The following is a 1610-nucleotide window of genomic DNA, read 5'->3' on the forward strand; positions in this document are numbered from 1 at the left end:
GGCGCCTGTGGTCCCAGCTACTTGGGAGGCAGAGGCAGGAGACTCGCTTGAGCCCAGGAGTTGGAGGTTGCTGTGAGCTATAATGCCATAGCACTCTACCCAGGGGGACAGCTTGAGGCTCTGTCTCAAAAAAAAAAAAAGAATCTGGGCTTCTGGGCTGTGAGCTTAAAGCTTTCCCTCCCCCAACCCAAGCCAGGCCAACATGCCTCGTTCCTTGCAGTGATCACATTATCCACGCAGTGATCCCATCATCTGACTCTAAACCCACCTTTTCCTTTTATCCACAGCTCTCGCTTTGGCCATGGAGCGAGATGGCTCCAGTGGAGGGGTGATCCGTCTGGCAGCTATTGCAGAGTCAGGGGTAGAACGGCAGGTACTTTTAGGGGACCAGATACCCAAATTCACCATTGCCACTTTACCACCTCCTTGAATCCTGGGACTCTAGAATGCAATATGAGATACCCCATACTAACATAAAATTTAATAAAGTTTGTCAAAGAATCTGTGCTTTGGAAATCTTTCCTTGACCTCAAGCATGAATTTATCTGGCCCACAGACTACAGACTATTACACTGATCTCAGAGAGAGTTAGAGAGGAGATGAAGGGAGTTTATGCATGCTTCATTCCTCATGAAACCTTTCCATGGGTGGTTTTCAAACCTCTCCAGACCATCTTCCAGCAAACTTTCTTTCCCACCATATCCAGGTTCTTGAGCCAGCAGAGTATGGGTGATGTGGGGGCTACCAGCATTACCTGCTGCCTGTTCAAGCCCAAGGTGGAACTCAGAATTCTAGCTGATATTGAGGCCACCTTCCCTCACCCTGCTTCCTGCCAGTACTTTTTTTGGAGGTGGGAGGAAGACAGTCTCACTTTGTTGCCCTCATGCTATGGTGTTGTAGCTCACAGCAACCTCAAACTCTTAGGCTCAAGCAATTCTCTTGCCTCAGCCTCCCAAGTAGCTGGGACTACAGGTGCCAGCCATAACATCTAGCTATATTTTTAGAGACTTGGTCTCACTCTTGCTCAGGCTGATCTGGAACCCGTGAGTTCAGACAATCCACCCGCCTCAACTTCCCAAGTGCTGGCGTTACAGGCATGAGCCACTGTGCCCTGCCATCCCCTTTTTTTTTAAGGCGAGCTTGGAACAAAGTTTATTGAGGACGAGAAAGGTAGGTTTACAGAGTAGGAGCAAGATAAAGGCTACAGAGTAAGAATAAGCCTCCATTGCCAGGGCAAGTAAACAAAGAGGCCTGTCAGGACTCTTCTCCAACCCAACCTCATGGTCTTCTCTCTTCACACTTACTCTGTTACCTCATCTTGTGATCAGTGCAACAGTTTGACTTCCTTGGCTTTTGGGAGAAAACCCAGCCTAGCCTGCACATGGAATTAAGGTGAATGCTGAGTAGAAGAGGGAAGCCACTAGAAATGCTTTTGGCCAGCTCTGAAAACCACTATTCCCATAGAGAATGTAATAATAAGGCAATCCTCACCCCCTTGAATGGGAAGCTGAAAATGAGCTCTCTGGCCCCTCTGAAGTTGTGCTCACTCAAGCCAGGCACCTAAAGGAGCTCAGTGGTATATCCCATTGATACAACACATTCTTGGTCTT

At 48.2% G+C, this 1610-nt stretch overlaps 1 protein-coding gene across 1 annotated transcript in view; it reads left to right on the forward strand.

The window, feature by feature from the left end:
• PSMB6 (proteasome subunit beta 6) overlaps window positions 1-501 on the forward strand; it is a 2344-nt gene extending 1843 nt beyond the window's left edge. Inside the window, exon 6 of the mRNA XM_003791202.3 lies at window positions 288-501. Within this exon, the coding sequence (XP_003791250.1) occupies window positions 288-430 (143 nt within the window). The 3' untranslated portion in view covers window positions 431-501. The remainder of the gene's footprint in view (window positions 1-287) is intronic.
• Window positions 502-1610: the final 1109 nt, after the last annotated feature.

Source organism: Otolemur garnettii, unplaced genomic scaffold (genome assembly GCF_000181295.1).
Source record: "Otolemur garnettii isolate 467f Iridium unplaced genomic scaffold, OtoGar3 scaffold00046, whole genome shotgun sequence".
NCBI lineage: Eukaryota > Metazoa > Chordata > Mammalia > Primates > Galagidae > Otolemur > Otolemur garnettii.